Here is a 17,529-nt window from a genome sequence, read left to right on the forward strand (position 1 = left end):
TGACAGTCATCTCAATATTGGTGTCTTCTCTGTTGCAGTGCAGGTTGAGTTGACGTGCTTCCGAGCCAGTTCTCTCATCTCTGCCTGTTTATGTCAACCCAACCCACAGACTACCAGAGGTGAGACTAGGCCTGTGACGATACCACTATTACAACAAAAAGAATTCATGGCAAAAATGAAAACAAAGCAGACCAAACTACTTGACCCTTTAAAAACCAGCTGTGTGTAAAATATTATGTGCTATAGCTTGTAAAATAAAGAAATACCGCCCCAACAGATCCACAGATGACGCAATCTCTATTCCACTCCACACTGCCCTCTCCCACCTGGACAAGAGGAACACCTATGTGAGAATGCTGTTCATTGACTACAGCTCAGCGTTCAACACCACAGTGCCCTCCAAGTTCCTCGCTAAACTCAGGACCTTGGGACTGAACACCTCCCTATGCAACTGGATCCTGGACATCCTGACGGGAAGCCCTCAGGTGGTGAAGGTAGGCCACAACACACTTGCCACACTAACCCTCAACACAGGGGTGCATGCTTAGTCCCCACCTGTTCACCCACGACTGCGTGGCAGTGCACGACTCCAACACCATCATTAAGTTTGCTGACGGTGGTTGGCCTGATCCCCGACGACCATGAGACAGCCTGTAGGTAGGTGGTGACCTGGCAGTGACCTCAATGTCAGCAAGACAAAAAAACAAAAAAAGGGAGCTGATCGTGGACTACAGGAAACAGAGGGCTGAGCACACCCCCATCCACATCGACGGGGCTGTAGTGGAGCGGGTCTAGAGCTTCAAGGTCCTTGGTGTCCACATCACTAAGGATCTATCATGGTCCACACACACCAACACAGTCGTGAAGAAAACACGACAACGCCTCTTCCCCTTCAAGGGGCTGAAAAGATTTTGCATGGGCCCTCAGATCCTCATAAAGTTCCACAGCTGCACCATTGAGAGCATCTTGACGAGCTGCATCATCGCTTGGTATGGCAACTGCTTGGCATCCGACCGCAAGGCACTGAAGAGGGTAGTGCGTACATCACTGTGGCCGAGCTCCCTGCCATCCAGGAACTCTATACTAGGCGGTGTCAGAGGAAGGCCTTAAAAAATTGTCAGACTCCAGCCACTTCAGTCATAGCGCTACTGATGCACCAAGTCTGGAACAAAAAGGACCCTGAACAGCATCTACCCACAAGCCATAAGACTGCTAAATATACTGAATAAAAATATATAAAAACTACAATTTTTAAATGTTTAATTGAGTTACAGTTCATACAAGGAAATCAGTCAACTGAAATAAATTCATTAGGACCTAATCTATGGATTTCACATGACTGGGAATACAGATATAGATCTGTTGGTCACAGATACCTAAAAAAGAAAAAAGAAGGTAGGGGAGTTGATCAGAAAACCAGACAGTATCTGGTGTGACCACCATTTGCCTCCTGCAGCATGACACATCCCCTTCTCATAGAGTTGATCAGGCTGTTGATTGTGGCCTGTGGAATGTTGTCCCATTCCTCTTCAATGGCCATGTGAAGTTCCTGAATATTGGCGGGAACTGGAACATGCTGTCGTACATGTCGATCCAGAGCATCCCAAAAGTGCTCAATGGGTTACATGTCTGGTGAGTAAATGTTCAGCTTCCAGGAATTGTGTACAGATCCTTGCTACATAGGGCTGTGCATTATCATGCTAAAACATGAGGTGATGGCGGCGGATGAATGGCACGACGATGGGCCTCAGGATCTCATCACTGTATCTCTGTGCATTCAAATTGCCATCGATAAAATGCAATTGCGTTTGTTGTCTGTAGCTTATGCCTACCCATACCATGCCCATACCATAACCCCACCGCCACCATAGGGAACTCTGTTCACAATGTTGACATCAGCAAAGCGCTCGCCCACAACGCCAGACACGTGGTCTGCGGTTGTGAGGTCGGTTGGACATACTGCCAAATTCTCTAAAACAACAGAGGCAGCTTATGGTAGAGAAATGAACATTCAATTCTCTGGCAACAGCTCTGGTGGACATTCCTGCAGTCAGCATGTCAATTGCATGCTCCCTCAAAACTTGAGACATCTGTGGCATTGCATTGTTTAACAAAACTGCCATTTTTAAAGTGTCCTTTAAATTGTCCCCAGCACAAGGTGCACCTGTGTAATGATCATGCTGTTTAATCAGCTTCTTGATATGCAACACCTGTCAGGTGATGGATTATCTTGGCAATGGAAAAATACTCACTAAACAGGGATGTAAACAAATTTGTGCACAACATTGAGAAATAAGCTTTTTGTGCGAATGATACATTTCTGGGATCTTTTATTTCAGCTCATGAAACGTGGCACACACGCACACTTTACATGTTGCGTTTATATTTTTGTTCAGTATAGTTCGTGCCTAAAGAAAGTATTCACACCCCTTGACTTTTTGTTACAGCCTGAATGTAAAATCTATTAAATTGAGGTTTATTTGTCACTGTCCTAAACATAATATCCCATAATGTGGAATTCACTTCTTAGATTTTTTTTTTAATTAATAAAAAGCTGAAGTGTCGAGACAATAAGTATTCAATGTACTTTACAAGTCACATAAGTTGCATGGACTCACTGTGAGCAATAGTGTTTAACATTATTTGTTTAATGACAACCTCATCTCCGTACTCCACACATACAATTATCTGCAGTTCGATCAACAACATTATCGTTACTCCACATTAGTAACCTAATTGACAGAGTAATGACAAAGCAAAACATCTTTTTTGAAATTTTAGCTAATTTAAAAAAAATATCACATTTACATAAGTATTCAGACCCTTTACTGTGTACTGTGTTGAAGCACCTTTGACAGCGATTACAGCCTTGAGTCTTACTGGATATGACACTACATGCTTGGCACCCCTGTATTCTTCTCTGCAGATCCTCTCAAGCTCTGTCAGGTTGGATGGGGAGTGATACTGCACAGCTTTTGTCAGGTCTCTCTAGAGATGTTCGATCGGATTCAAGTCTGGGCCACTCAAAGAGACTTGTCCCGAAGCCACTCCTGCATTGTCTTGGCTGTGTGCTTAGGGTCGTTGTCCTGTTGGAAGGTGAACCTTCGCCCCAGTCTCAGGTCCAGAGTGCTCTAGAGCAGGTTTTCATCAAGGATCTCTCTGTACTTTGCTCCATTGATCTTTCCCTCGATCCTGACTAGTCTCCCAGTCCCTGCCGCTGAAAAACATGCTTCACCGTAGGGATGTTGCCAGGTTTCTTCCAGACGTGATGCTTGGCATTCAGGCCAAAGAGTTCAATCTTGGTTTCATCAAATCAAATTATATTTGTCACATGCGCAGAATACAATAGGTGTAGACCTTACCTTGAAATGCTTACTTACAAGCCCTTAACCAAAAATGAAGTTAAGAAAAATAAGAGTTAAGAAAATATTTACTAAATAAAGTTAAAAAAAAAGAAAAATATAAGAGCAACAATAAAATAACAATAACGAGGCTATATACAGGGGGTACCGGTACAGAGTCAATGTGTGGGAGTACAGGTCAGTCAAGGTACCTGAGGTAATTTGTTCATGTAGGTAGGGGTAAAGTGACTATGCACTGATAATAAACAGCAAGTAGCAGCAGTGTAAAAAAAGGGGGGTGTCAATCACAAATAGCCCAGGTAGCCATTTGGTTAGCTGTTCAGCAGTCTTATGGCTTGGGGGTAGAAGCTGTTAAAGAGCCTTTTGGACCTAGACTTGGCGCTCCGGTACCGCTTGCCGTGTGGTAGCAGAGAGAACAGTCTATGACTAGGGTGGCTGGAGTCTGACAATTTTTAGGGCCTTCCTCTGACAAATAATCTTGTTTCTCATGGTCAGAGTCTTTTATGTGCTTTTTGGCAAACTCCAATCGGGCTGTCATGTGCCTTTTACTGAGGAATGGTTTCTGTCTGGCCACTCTACCATAAAGGCCTGATTGGTGGAGTGGTGCAAAGATGGTTGTCCTTCTGGAAAGTTTCCTATCTCCTCAGAGTGACCATTGGGTTCTTGGTCACCTCCCTGACCAAGGCCCTTCTCCCCTGATTGCTCAGTTTGTCCAGGCAGCCAGCTTGGGAAGACTCTTGGTGGTTACAAACTTCTTCCATTTAAGAATGATGAGGTCAATGTATTCTTGTGGACCTTCAATGCTGCAGAAATGTTTTGGTACCCTTCCCCAGATCTGTGCCTCGACACAATCCTGTCTCGGAGCTCTACGGACAATTCCTTCAACCTCATGGCTTGGCTTTTGCTCTGACATGCACTGTCAACTGTTGGACCTTACATAGACAGGTGTGTGCCATAATAAGTTGCATGGACTCACTCTGTGTTGGCTGTCATGTGCCTTTTACTGAGGAGTGGCTTCTGTCTGTGTGCCTTTCCAAATCATGTCCAATCAATTTAATTTATCACAGGTAGACTCCAGTCAAGTTGTTGAAACATCCTAAGGATGATCAATGGAAACAGGCTGCACCTGAGCTCAATTTCAAGTCTCATAGCAAAGGGTCTGAATACTTGAATAAAAAACAGAAATAACTTTTTTCATATTTGCAACAATTTCTAAAAACCTTTTCACTTTGTCATTATGGGGTATTGTGTGTAGATTGATGAGGGAAAACATTTACTTAATCAATTTTATAATAAGGATGTAACGTAACAAAATGTGTTAAAAGTCAAGTCAATGGGGCTGATTACTTTCCAAATGCACTGTACATATCAACATGTCCATTACCTTGTACCCCTGCACATCGACATACCCCGTTTATATAGACAAGTTATCATCCCTCACTGTGTATTTATTCTTCAATTATTCATCTTTTGTCCCTCTGCATTCTTAGGAAGGGCCGTAGGTTTACACCTGTTGTTTACGAAGCATGTGACAAACACAATTTGATTTAAGAAATGTGACTGGATAATGATGTCCGTTTCCAACACTTGGCCTGTTTTCCTAAAGAAGTTAAATCCGCTTTGTGTTTTGTTTCCTTGCCACGAAAGTAACGAGCATCGCCATATTGGTATCGTCCCGGCCCTAGGTGTGACCCAAATGCAAAATACCAAACACTATCAGTTAGTTGAGGTAATGAGGGAGAATGGACACCAACCTTCTTGACCAGTTGGATCTGCTGCATTGGGTCAGTCAACGCCAGGCAGTCCTGCAAGGTCTGGGCAAGCTGTCTGATCCACTCATCTCCTCCATCCACAGAGAGAGACACTGAAAAACACACATACAGAGAATCACTTTACACAGAAAAAAACACCACCACAGTTACAATAATCAGTAGCTAACTCCAATTCCATCCTCTCACCTATCAACTTGTCAAGCCTGTCCTTGTCCAATACCACAGCCTCCACTTTCATCGTTTTCTTCTTTGTCACCATGACTCCCCTGACAGGACAACCAGGTGAAGAGTGAAACAGCCAGCACAGTGCACACTCTGGATGGTGCTCTCCAGGGACAGGATTGGTGACCACTGCCATACATTGAAAATACACCCAGACACTTTCTAGAGAGCGACTATCCTAGTGAATAATGCGGTGTTCATAACCAAATGGGAAGTTGGTATTTACCTCATACAAATGGGAAATCCTCATTCACGCCCCTCCAACTGGTAATTATTAGTGGGAAACTCATCTATAACTCCCTGAGCCCAGACTTCTCCCACATGCTGACCTCTGACGTCAACTACTAAGGGAATTACCTCAATAACAGCATTATCGGCAGTTAAATGCAACAAAACATTTATAAAAATCTATCTATTAAAACGGTTGCTGAGCACTATCATTTGTTTACAAGCATGATAGCTGTACTTTTATTATGGTTGACGCAGCTTGTTGACCATAAGACAATCGGCGTTTCTCAACCAAAACAAACAAAGCAGGTGAATGCATTAAACTGGTATTTAACGCTTCACAACTTGGAATTACCACCTTCCCACAAGGTTAGGAACGCAGCACAACTAGCTAGCTAGGTCTTCTTAATTGCAAGACAAGTATAGCTATACTTTTCGGTAACATGTTATATTTCATAACTTAAAAAAACAATTTGTTAGATATCATGCATAGCTAGCTAAATTATGCTCAATGAAACATACATGTAAGTTCACTTTACCCATGAGCTAGAGGTAACGTTAACGTTACACATTAGCATGCAAAAAGAGAGGGAGCTACTAAAGCTAACGTAGCGTAAAATACCCACTCACCAGAACTTGAGTGATTTCACGTTTAGGGAAGGACTTTTTAATAAACATGCAAAATTGCAACTAACAACCTGATATCACAAATAATATTTTATGTGGCTTCTCTCAGCTGCTGCTAGCCACCATCATGCTACACGTGTATAACGTCAATTCCGGAGTTTCCATAAGCCCGACCTGAGGATTCCTTATTGGTCAATAATTTTGTTAGAACAAAATTGACAGCGTTCATTGGTTGAAAAATATGTCGATCATATTGGATGCGTTACTTGTTTAAATTTACATGACCACGCTTTTACAACATTCGATTGGACGAAACTGTTGGAAAACACGCCTTGGAGCCAGAGCCAACCCTCTTTCAACTTAGTGATGAAATGAAAACTTGGAAAGGAAGAAAACTCTTCGAATTTATTTCGTTATTAGGATAATACGACATGAACAACAAGGGGAATATGGATGGAATAGCTGATATGGAGTAACATCTCTCTCACCGTCTGTCTTTCGTCAACCATTTTCAGGGTAAGACAAGAATGTAGAAGAATATTGATGCTTTTTTCTCTTTATTGGAGAGATGGAGGGAGAGCTATCAATCTGAGTGTCATTTGCTCTCTAGCTATATCTGGCGTTGTAGAACTGTACTGTGGGAATTAAGTTTTGACATATATTTATTTTAATGATAACAATCTTGTATATAGACTAGCGTAATGAGAGAATTATACACTGCCTTCAGAAAGTATTCATAACTCTTCACTTATTACACATTTCATTGTTTTACAGCCTGAATTCTAAAAGGATAAAAATACTTTTTTTCCTCACCCATCTACAAACAATATCCCATAGTGACAAAGTGAAAACAACATGTTTTGAGAAATGTTTGCAAATGTATTGAAAATGAAGTACAGAAATATGTAATTTATATAAGTATTCACACCCCTGAGTCAATACTTTGTAGAAGCACCTTTGGGGGCGATTACATCTGTGAGTCTTTTGGGTAAGAGCTTTGCACACCTGGATTATACAATATTTGCCCTTTATTCTTTAAAAAGCCATATTCAAGTCTTGTCAAAGATTTTCAATCCAAAACTGTAATTAGGCCACTGAGGAACATTCAATGTCATCTTGGTAAGCAACTCTAGTGTAGATTTGTCCTTGTGTTTTAGGTTATTGTCCTGCTGAAAGGTGAATTCATCTCCCAGTGTCTGGTGGAAAACAGACTGAACTAGGTTTTCCTCTAGGATTTTGCCTGTGCTTATAGCTGTATTCCATTTATTTTTATCCCCCCAAAACTCCCTAGTCCTTGCCGATGACAAGCATAACCATAACATGATGCAGCCACCACCATGCTTGAAAATATGAAGAGTGGTACTCAGTGATGTGTTGTGTTGGATTTGCCCCAAACATAACGCTTTGTATTCAGGACAAAAAGTTAATTTCTTTGCCACATTTGTTGTAGAATTACTTTAGTGCCTTGTTGCAAACAGGATTTATGTTTTGGAATATTTTTTATTACGTACAGGCTTCCTTCTTTTCACTCTGTCATTTAGGTTAGTATTCTGGAGTAACTACAATGTTGTTGATCCATCAGTTTTCTCATATCACTGCCATTAAACTCTGTAGCTGTTTTAAAATCCCAATTGGCCTCATGGTGAAATCCCTGAGCAGTTTCCTTTCTCTCCGGCAACTGACTTAGGAAGGACGCCTGTATTTTTGTAGTGACTGGGTGTATTGGTACGTTACACTTAAGCTTAATTAATAACTTCATCATGCTCAAAGGGATATTCAGCATCTTTTTCTATTTTTACAAATCTACCAATCGCCGGTGCCCTTATTTGTGAGGCATTGAAAAACCTCCCTGGTCTTTGTGGTTGAATCTGTGCTTGAATTTCACTACTCGATTGGTAGTCATTACAGATAATTGTATGTGTGCAGTACAGAGATGGAGTAGTCATTCAAAAATCATGTTAAACATTGTTATTGAACACTGAATCCATGCAACTTAAGTAATTTGTTAAGCACATTTTTATTCCTGAACTTATTTAGGCTTGCCATAACAAATGGGTTGAATACTTAAGACATTTCAGCTTTACATTTTGTATTAATTTCAAAAATGTTCGACAAGCGAAATTCCATCAGTGACAAAAAAATCGCAATTTAATAAATTACAAATTCAGGCTGTAACACAACAAAATATGGAAAAAGTAAAGGCGTGTGAATACTTTCTGAAGGCAATGTATAGCACATAAACTGCCGAAATGTGTTTGTTTAAATACCCTAAAACAGAAGGGATTTGACATGATCTGTGAATGTATGAGAGTAACTAACTAAGTAACTTTTTTTAAAAACATCGTTTTTTAAATGGGTTTTGTTAGTGTTTTCTGACTTACTGTAGGATGCCCTATGGATTCAATATAATAATACACAATCCATATACAATACACAATCCAATACAAAATGATTGTACACAATCATTAAATAGTCAACACAGTGTCATAGAGACTGTTATTTCAGTAAATATTATTACATGATACTTAAAATAAAAAAACATTGCCGTACAGAGAACGTTCTTCAATGACATCTTGGATCAATGTAAGCACCAGATCTTTAACTGAAAACTACGAACAAGACCTCAGTATGTGCACCGATGTCACTAATGGTGTACTACATCATCACTTGTCTTTCTCTGGGCTGCTCTGGCTTTCCTCACAGGAAGCGAGTGGAGATAGAGAGACAGCTCTCCTCCCTTTCCCTGGGGGCCGAGGGTCAACTGTCCTTTGATGTCCTCCGCTCCCCACATCACCTCATCACACACACATGCACATGCACAGACACGCAATGTGGAATTGAACGAGGGAGTGAACGAGAGAAAGCACGGGAGGGAGGAGTAAAGGAGAGAGCAGCAGGGAGTGAAGGAGAGAGGGAATGAGTAAAGGAGAGAGCAGCAGGGAGTGAAGGTGAGAGGGAAGGAGTAAAGGAGAGAGCAGCAGGGAGTGAAGGAGAGAGCACCAAGGAGTGAAGGAGAGAGGGAAGGAGTGAAGGAGAGAGCAGCAGGGAGTGAAGGAGAGAGCAGCAGGGAGTGAAGGAGAGAGCAGCAGGGAGTGAAGGAGAGAGGGAAGGAGTGAAGGAGAGAGGGAAGGAGTGAAGGAGAGAGGGAAGGAGTGAAGGAGAGAGGGAAGGAGTAAAGGAGAGAGCGCCAGGGAGTGAAGGAGAGGCAGAATCAGTGAGACGTGGTAAGAGTGATGGAGAGGAGGCAGACACATGGAAGACAGATTTGTGATGTGAGGCCAGATATAGGAAGCAGATATGGGAAACGTCATAGCTCTTTGGAGAAATGGGCTTATCAGGCTCATCAGAAAGTATTACCAAGCGAGAGCCATGTGGAGGCCAAGGATTATTATGGATTGTTTAAAGAGGTGCAGACCTATGAGAGAATAGGATTTAGGGTTTTCTGTAAGGGCTTTTAGCATAATGAGTTTTTAGATGTTGGTAATACACACTAATTGTTCTTCTTTGATACAGAATAACAGAAATGGTATGTTATTCTTCTTTCACTGGCACATTACGTTGTTTTCTTTCAGACTGATACAGACCCAAAGTCCGGGTCTTAGTCATTGTTTACCACAACATACACCCAACAAAAACAGCCAGCGGAAATGAGTTAATTGCCTTCCACACATGTTTGTGCTCCCTTTGTGTGGAGCCCAAGGCTATAATGAGAGGTTATTATAGTATAAAAGTTACTTAGTCTTTCTTACTCACTATCTCTTTTTCTTTATTGTTTTTTTCTTCTCTTTCCCATTCTATCTCTCTGCCTCCCTCTCTTGCTCGCTCTCTCTCTCTCAATCCTTCTCTCTTTCCCTCTCTCTTGTTTGTCCCACTAACATGTGTTTTTCATGATAAGGGTATTTCCATGGAAAAGGACCCATGAGCACCAACACGTGAAGTTCATAGGTGCTTGTCATATCGGGTGTCAAATTAAAGCTAAGGATCAATGTTTTTTGGAACATTTTTCAATCATTTCCCATCGTAAAAATTTGAAGTACGTAAAGGCTTTGATTTCTGGATAAATGCTGTAGATGGAAAAGGTCTTAAAAGGTATCAGAAATACATCAAAACACAATAATGTTGACTTAAAGACCCCTGCCAACTAATATCAAAATGGATATTTTATTTTTGGAGAAGTTGTTTTACCTTTTGTAAGTTTAAAAAAAGATTGCCTTGTGCTTTGTTATTCCGTTACCAAAAACCCACAAATCTTGAAGATGTTATTTTGTTTCTCTCCCTCATGAGGAGGGAGGATAATGAAAGTTCACAGAAGTAACACATAGTGGTACACCTACCAATTAGTTCAAGTGATTTTACTGATATCAATTTTGTTTATGAATTATTAAAACTCGTAATTCCATTACCAAATTGGTACCCAAAAAATCAGTAACGAAATTACTGCAAATTAATTGTCTACAATGGGAAATCCTAGTAGTCACATACCACAGTTAGGTCACCTGCTACTGTCCTACCTTCCACGGGCATACTGTTGTTATGTTCATCTCTGTTTTCTTTGTCTTTCTGTTGTCTAGTGGTCAAACCAAGAGTGTTACAGTCTGATTCTGGACATTCTGGACTCCCTCCCTCTCTCTCTCTCTGCCTGTCTCTCTCACTCTCCAGTGAATGTCACCTCTCCCAGCTCTTGTCATGCCTACCTCTCTTTCCACTTACTGTAACCAGCATCCTCACCCACTAACCACTGACTGACACTGGATGTCAATTGATGTTGAAAAGTATTGGCAATTAGACGTATGTTTCACAAGTTTGGATTAGGGCTGGGCGATATGGCCAAAATATCACATCATGGTATTTTTCACATTTTTGACGGTATTTGATGTATTTGATTAAAAAAAGTCCTACATTTGCTTTCTGAGTAGTGCGTGACCCCAGGGTGGCAACACATATACTCTAAATTATTTCAATGGGTCTTTCTCCATTCTGATTGTTTTATACTGTTCAATTCAACTTCAACCTAAAATAATTTCCTCCTTTTCCGTCAATTTCTTGCATTTCCTGCACTCATTTGAGATCATTTCCACACTGCCACGATATGGGCAAAAAAAACTAGGCCTTATTTTTAACCAAATGTTGCAATTACTATTTAGATCAAAACACTTGGATGAACTTTTGGAATCATTGAAATAGAATGTATATTTTAATTCTATAGTTAGAATATAAATAATAGAGGGCTCTTTGAATACAGTGTTATTTGACATGACAACGAATGAAAATGCCATGGACGAGTTATTGTGACGGGGTAGGAACCAAAGTGATGTTCAGTGTTTCCTAGGGGACCCTATAATCGTTGGCTACATTAAATCTATTTCCATGTAGACAAAATATTGATGCTTCGGCTATTTCTCTTTGATTTAGAAGATACTGTTGCACAACCAACATGCAGATTTAAGCCTCCACCGGTATTGGTATCAGGCTGTATAGATAGCGACATTTGCACTGACTCAGTACTTTTATTAGCTAGCTAGTTAGTTAGCGATTAGCATTAGTGGCAAACACGATTTAGCTTAACTTGCTAAGAAAATGCAAACTAGCTGTTTGCAGATGTAAGAAACACACAAACTAATGTAATTATAGAACGCTTGTGGATTGATATTAACATCAAAATAGAAACAACATCGTTGTCATCAACATTGTTGCATGTGCTGCATTGACCATGCAGACTGAAGGAAAGTGTCTCGTGGTCAAGCAACAACAAATGCTCTTGTGTGACGGTGGACTGGGTCTGTGTTGAAAGCGGCATGGAGAGAGAGCGGAGAGGGATGCCTCAAGTAGCGGAGTAAACTATACAAATGGACATTACACACGGCGTCTCACATTTTAACAAACCAAACATTCAAATACCGTTATAGAAGGTAAAGTTAAAAATCCAAACCGGTCAGTGCGTATATACCGGTATATAGTAAAATACGGTATACCGCCCAGCCCTAGTTTGGACAGTATAATACAGAACAGTGAATAAAGCACAGTACAATACTGTAAAGTGAGTACACAGTACTATAAAGTGAGTAGAGTCTGCAAACATTCTGGATGATTCAGAATCCATTGAAGAGCATGAACGGATTCATTGACGAGAGACACGAGCTCAAAGAAACATGTCGCTGGTTTTGGAGGATTCAAGCACTGTTAAGGTCAACAAACCCAATCAACAAAACAAACCAAAGCCAAGTTGGCCAAGCGGTATCAACGATGGCATCAAACCTTCCCCAAGCAAGAGGGCGCGCGTGGGGAGAGGTTAATCCATCAATGAAAGGCTTGCCAAACTTGATATCTTGGATATACTACGAGAGGACATCAATGCATTATGTACCAGAATAGAATTCAGCCAACGTCAGATTGATGATCTAAGGAAAGAGAACACGGAGATGAAAGGTACTGTAGACTATTCATGGCAAGGTGGAGGTGGTGCAAAGGGAGAACAAACAACTTAAAGAAACCTTGCTTGATGTACAGTCGATCAATCAGGGATACCGGAGAATGACAACAGCAGAAGCTGTGAGGACGCTGTCCGAGACTTTATGTCAACTCAACTGAAACTGCCCACAGATGTCGTGCGTAATGTCACTTTCTCCAGAGTCCATAGAATCATCATTCATAGAATCATAGAGTCCATAGAATGGGTAATGCCTCTGGGAATAGGCCATGGGCTATTATTCCATGTTTTGACCATTTTAAGCAAAGGAAATGGCGAAGAGCAGGGGCAGAGAACTCAGAAACACTGTATTTGGAATGAATGATCACTTCCCCACGGAGATCAATGAAAGGAGAAAAAAAACTGTATCCCATCATGAAAGAAAAGTGTTGCCTGAACCAACGAGTCTCTTTGGTGATGGATAAACTTTACATCAACGGGCAACTGTATCGGGACTCTAGAGTAACTCCCTGGCTATTTTAATCCAATGTTCAAATCTGAGTTTCTGTGTTGTAGTGTGTCATGACAACGTCAACTATAATGAATACATGCTCAATTGTTCTCCACTTGACAAGGAAATGGCTGCATATAGCTCAGGTTAATGTATGTAGCCTTCCTAACAAAATGCGTGAGGTTTTTAACTTGGTCAACCGAAATAATATTCATATTTTAGCTTTGACCGAAACGCATTTGGATGCATCTGTAAATGATGGAAAAATGAACATCCATGAATATAGTCTACTTAGAAGGGACAGGAATAGGAATGGTGGAATCATATACCTTGTAAGAGGAGGGATGACTTTAATGTATGTCAAATAGTGGCACTATGGGCTCAAGTACATCTGCCTCACCAGGCAGCCATATTGGTAGGATGTGTGTATAGACCTCCTAGCTCTTAGGTGTCCTATCTGGGTTTGACCAGGCCATAGATAGTAACAGAGATGTATTTATCTTGGGTGATTTTAATATAAATTGGAAGGATCATAATAATTCAAATAGAACTAAATTGATGAGATATGCCGAAGGCTGTGGTTTGAAACAAATGGTTAATGATACTACTAGATCATAAACTAAGTTAGGTCACCGTTCAGACACGTGCATTGATCTGATCTCCTGTAGTATACCATTGCAATGCTTAAAAGCCAGATCAATGCCAGTGGGCTGGACAGACCATAATATTGTGACCATAGCCATGAACACAAAGGTTCCAAAGAAACCCCCAAGGATTGTGGTCAAGATACATTTAATCATGAGCTATTTCAAAATGATTTGGCTGCTGTACCCTGGGAGCGGATTTATCTAGAGGATGATTTAAATCACGCTACAGAATGTTTTATTGATATGCTCACTGAGGTAATGGACCATCATGCACCAGTAAAAAAGAGTACCGTTGGGGCTCGTCCATCTCCATGGATTGACGATCAACTACATGGGTGAGGCATTTTGTCAAAGAAATCTGGCAAAAGTCTTAGCAGCCAAATCTAAACCAGAAATTGATTGACAGGATTGTAGAACACTATGTAATCAGGTAGTTAAATTAAATCGTAAGAAAAATATATATATTTTACAAAATGCTTTTATTGATTGTCAAGGGTTTACTTGGCACGTCTATTTCATCATGCCCATCTAGTGTGAAGGTTGACGGGAGAACAATAACAAAACCCGCTGATATTGCCAATCATTTTGCTGATTTTACTTTTTACAAAGAAAATTCATTTACTGAGCGATAATGTAAACACCCATTCTTCCAAACAAGCTATTGTCCAATAGACTGATGATCATATTATGAGCCAAAAAAACTGCTCTTTTAGTCTACATATGGTGTCAGTAGAGGAGGTGTTAAACCTATTGAAGGCATTACCCGATGGTAAATCTACAGGTTATGATCTTATGGACAGTGTTTTTACTTCGCTATGCTGCTCCCCAGATTGCAGCTCCACTGAATATTTAATTGGTCACTGGAAAATGGGACATTTCCAAATGTGTGGAAGCATGCTAAACTGTGTCCAATCCCGAAAGAGAGCAAAGAACCCATTACTCCTGCCGATAGTCGACCAATTAGTCTACTCCCTTCACTCAGTAAGATATTGGATGGTATTGTGAGTAGACAAATATGGGAGTACATGGAAAAGAACAGTCTGATCACAGCCAATCAGCATGCTTATCGCAAAAAACATTCTACTACCACTAAATTGGTTGACATGACTGACCAGTGGCTCAGTACTATGGATAACGGCAGGTTTGTGGGTGTATTATTTTTTGATTTTAGTGCAGCATTTGATTTAATGGGTCATTTAAATAATGTAGACACAATTATTGCATTATGGGTTTAAGGAGGCAGCATTAAATTGGGTACAGTCATATCTGACTGGCAGGAAACAGTGAACCTATATCAATGGGTTGTTTTCTTCCCCTCATGTTTAAACTGTGGAATACTGCAGAGTAACTGCCTTGGGCCACTTCTTTACTTAATATATACAGTTGAAGTCGGAAGTTTACATACACCTTAGCCAAATACATTCAAACTCAGTTTTTCACAATTCCTAACATTTAATCCTAGTAAATATTCCCTGTCTTAGGTCACTTTATTGTAAGAATGTGAAATGTTAGAATAATAGTAGAGAGAATGATTTATTTCAGCTTTTATTTCTTTCATCACATTCCCAGTGGGTCAGAAGTTTACATACACTCAATTAGTATTTGGTATCATTGCCTTTAAATTGTTTAACTTGGGTCAAATGTTTCGGGTAGCCTTCCACAAGCTTCCACAATAAGTTGGAAGACTTTTGGCCCATTCCTCCTGACAGAGCTGGTGTAACTGAGTCAGGTTTGTAGGCCTCCTTGCTCGCACACACGTTTTCAGTTCTGCCCACACATTTTCTATGGGATTGAGGTCAGGGCTTTGTGATGGCCACTCCAATACCTTGACTTTGTTGTCCTTAAGCCATTTTGCCACCACTTTGAAAGTATGCTTGGGGTCATTGTCCATTTGGAAGACACATTTGTGACCAAGCCTTAACTCCTGACTGATGTCTTGAGATGTTGCTTGAATATATCCACCAAATTTTCCTCCCTTATGATGCCATCTATATTACAAAGTTTGCATCTTGTAGTGGCAGAATTTGGGGTGAGTTGTTTTCACTTCTTAAGGGATGTGTTCTGTGTTGGACTGTGATGTTATGCCTTTCATAGACTCCTGGTATGTCTGCACCCTAACACAAGGGCATTTTGTTCCTGAACTGTTGCTTGTATAAAATAACAATATGATTGTATTATCACCTCCCACTATATAAGTGGCATGTTACCATTTACTCTTGGAGTTCTTCCCTGTGAAACCAGAGATACTGTAGATCTCACTCGCAACTGCCTGATTAAAGAGTTTTCTACTATACAATGAAATAATCTCTGCCTTAATCTTTGTATCAAGTTTTCTTGTTGTTAAAAGTAGTCCTTGTTTGGCGTACATTTTAAATAAATAAAAAACTGAGTCAAAGTGTAATTCTGTTAACGGAATTGCCCATACACGTTTCTCTCATGTTGCTCTTTTTGACTACCAGTTGTGTTCTGTCCAGCCTAGTCAAGCCCAGCCTTGGAACATTTGAGGGGTGCCAAATGGGAAATACAGTTACAGTTTCAAAACAACAGCTACTCTGTGTCAGTGTTGGCTACTCTGTCTATCCGTCTCAGCTGTATGCATCTCATCCACCCTCTCTTTCACAGTCCACGGCGTAGGGGAAAGGATCTTAACGGAAGGACCATTCTGCCATTCTCATCAGAATTCCCAAGTAACAATACTAAATAGAGGTGACTGCACCATTGTCATGAATGTATCTTTCTCTGTGTTCCACAGGGGCTGGAGGGGGCAGGGACAGGGGCCATGGCAGAGGCAGAGGAGGCCCTGGGACAGGAGGACTGGAAGGAGAAATGTTTCGTCCTGGAAGCCCTGCTCATGAAGTTCCGGGTGCAGATCATCAAGATCAGAGAGCTAACGGCAGACAAGGTTGGTCCTAAGTAACAAGTTGTTTCAAATTCTAACAACTCTAACCTGTGCGTTGTTAAATGATCCCATGTAGCCTTACATCCTAGGCTCTCCTAGAGGATGCAAACTAAAGCAAACACATCAGCAGTAACGCATCTGCTAAAGAAGAAGACCGTAACACTCTCAAACCCCCCAAAACAGTCACAGAAATATCATCCATTACCATTCCAAGCAGCCAGTCCTTCATCTTTTCTCATTAGCGCTGTTAAGCTGTGAAACAGCCAGTTATCTCATGCTGACTGAGCAAAATATTCCATCTCAACCACATTCCCTCATTTGGAGCTGTTATTAACTGTTACTGTTACAGAACAAGGAAGTGGTTTTATCCACGGGCTTCCTCCTATGTTGGAGAGGCACATCCTGTTGCCCGAGGATCTCTGTTTGGAGCCTGGCTCTAAATGAACTGCCATCTCTGTTAAAGTCAGTCAGACTTTGAAGCGTCTGTTGAGTATCTGCTGTGGGGAAAGGTCAATTGGGAGAGCTGTTCTTTCCTAGGCTCTCTCTCTCTCGTACACAAACACACTCTCTCCATCTCTCTCTCTCTTTGTGTTGAAGTGCAGAATCTTCTTAAACACCAGTCCATGTATGGTGTGGAATAGTGTTTTACTATCTAGGTTATGGAGCGGTGGGGTATGGTTTATGTGTGCTTGTGTGTGTGTGCAGTAATGTAGAACTGTGAGAAAGGGAGAGAGAGAGCAAGAATGAGGTAGGATGATGAAGACTTGTCTATGTGGCCGGCAGCAAGGGTGTGTGTGTGTGTGTGTGTGTGTGTGTGTGTGTGTGTGTGTGTGTGTGTGTGTGTGTGTGTGTGTG

At 40.9% G+C, this 17,529-nt stretch overlaps 2 protein-coding genes across 4 annotated transcripts in view; one reads left to right on the top strand and one right to left on the bottom strand.

Annotated features, from left to right (window-relative positions):
* Nucleotides 1-6,146, bottom strand: part of thada (THADA armadillo repeat containing) — a gene marked incomplete in the record, with an annotated part of 107,541 nt that extends 101,395 nt beyond the window's left edge. The window contains 3 exon segments of the mRNA XM_029753085.1: nucleotides 5,117-5,226; nucleotides 5,321-5,485; nucleotides 5,583-6,146. Of these exon segments, the coding sequence (XP_029608945.1) occupies nucleotides 5,117-5,226; nucleotides 5,321-5,393 (183 nt within the window).
* A 267-nt stretch (nucleotides 6,147-6,413) lies between these two features.
* The window catches only part of plekhh2 (pleckstrin homology domain containing, family H (with MyTH4 domain) member 2), a 57,869-nt gene continuing 46,753 nt past the window's right edge, over nucleotides 6,414-17,529 (top strand). For 2 of the 3 annotated variants that reach the window (XM_029753086.1, XM_029753087.1), the window contains exons 1-2: nucleotides 6,414-6,727; nucleotides 16,528-16,677. In XM_029753086.1, coding sequence (XP_029608946.1) covers nucleotides 16,555-16,677 — 123 coding nt within the window. In that variant the 5' untranslated portion in view covers nucleotides 6,414-6,727; nucleotides 16,528-16,554. The remainder of the gene's footprint in view (nucleotides 6,728-16,527; nucleotides 16,678-17,529) is intronic. The other variant, XM_029753088.1, reaches the window with a different exon arrangement.

This window comes from Salmo trutta, chromosome 5 (assembly GCF_901001165.1).
Source record: "Salmo trutta chromosome 5, fSalTru1.1, whole genome shotgun sequence".
Lineage (NCBI taxonomy): Eukaryota > Metazoa > Chordata > Actinopteri > Salmoniformes > Salmonidae > Salmo > Salmo trutta.